This window comes from Chaetura pelagica, unplaced genomic scaffold, assembly GCF_000747805.2.
Source record: "Chaetura pelagica isolate M959 unplaced genomic scaffold, ChaPel_1.0 scaffold294, whole genome shotgun sequence".
Classification (NCBI taxonomy): domain Eukaryota; kingdom Metazoa; phylum Chordata; class Aves; order Apodiformes; family Apodidae; genus Chaetura; species Chaetura pelagica.
Window position 1 is genome coordinate 1,077,128 of NW_009953068.1, and position 995 is coordinate 1,078,122.

The 995-nt window shown below is 64.8% G+C and overlaps 1 protein-coding gene across 1 annotated transcript in view; it reads left to right on the forward strand.

Annotated features, from left to right (window-relative positions):
- The window catches only part of MYO18B (myosin XVIIIB), a 73,143-nt gene that overhangs the window by 31,160 nt on the left and 40,988 nt on the right, over window positions 1-995 (forward strand). Inside the window, exons 19-20 of the mRNA XM_009996859.1 lie at window positions 274-433; window positions 894-990. Coding sequence (XP_009995161.1) covers window positions 274-433; window positions 894-990 — 257 coding nt within the window. The remainder of the gene's footprint in view (window positions 1-273; window positions 434-893; window positions 991-995) is intronic.

The following is a 995-nucleotide window of genomic DNA, read 5'->3' on the forward strand; positions in this document are numbered from 1 at the left end:
CTGCCCCCCTCTGGCAGCTGCAGGTGCTGCCGGGCAGCCCAGGGGCCGATCGCAAGGGGCTGCTGGGGATCCTGGATGAGGAGGTGCTGATCCCTGGCTCTGGGGACAGCACTGCCTTCGACCGCCTCTGCTGCTACTTCTCCCCGAAGGGACCCGACCAGGAGGGTAAGTCAGGCCAGCTCAGCTGCCCGTCCCTTTGGCTTTGGAAAGGTAAGAAGCCACGAAATACCTGACTGGGCTTTTCCCCCCGGGGTGGCTGGGGTGCTGCGGCAGGGGCCAGCCCGCTGCGCCGGTGCCAGCAGGAGCTGCACTTGGAGCTGGGCCACCAGCTGGGCACCGACCCCGTGCGCTACGACCTGACGGGCTGGGTCAGCAAAGCCAAGTTCAACCTCTCGGCACAAAACGCTGCCCAGGTGCTGCAGCAGTCCAAGCTGTAAGTACGAGGGGGTCACCCCCTGTGCCCCTGGCACCGCTTTGGGATGACTCCCACCTTAAACCATATTGCTCCAGTTAGGGCTGGAGGTGGTAAATGTGTCCCCAGCTCCCAGAGGTGGTTCGTGGTGGGGATGGTGGAGGGTTGTGAGGCATCCCAGTGAGGAAGAGAGGGGTCCCTAGCCCGGCCGAGGTCAGCCAGGGTGGGCTGCGAGGGTCCCTGCCTGTCCCCCCACCCCTTGCCCAATGCACAGCGCAGGGGATGGAGCTGATCCAGCCTCTGCTGGGCAAGGAAGGGACGGGAACTCGAGGAGTCCTGCCTGCAGGGCGGCCCCAGGCATCTGCATCGCTCGAGTTTAGTTTCCTGGAGGGGAAAAACTACAAGGAAGCCGGGAAAACCCCACAGCTTCCAACCCAGCTTTGTGGGAATCCTGAGGGTTTAGTTAATGCGGGGGGAGCAGGTGCCGAGCGGTGACGGAGCCCCCGGGCTGCCCGGCAGCTGCTGCACCCGCTGGCATCGGGGCAGAGCTGGTGAACATGTCCCCGTGGGCAGCTCCTGTCAG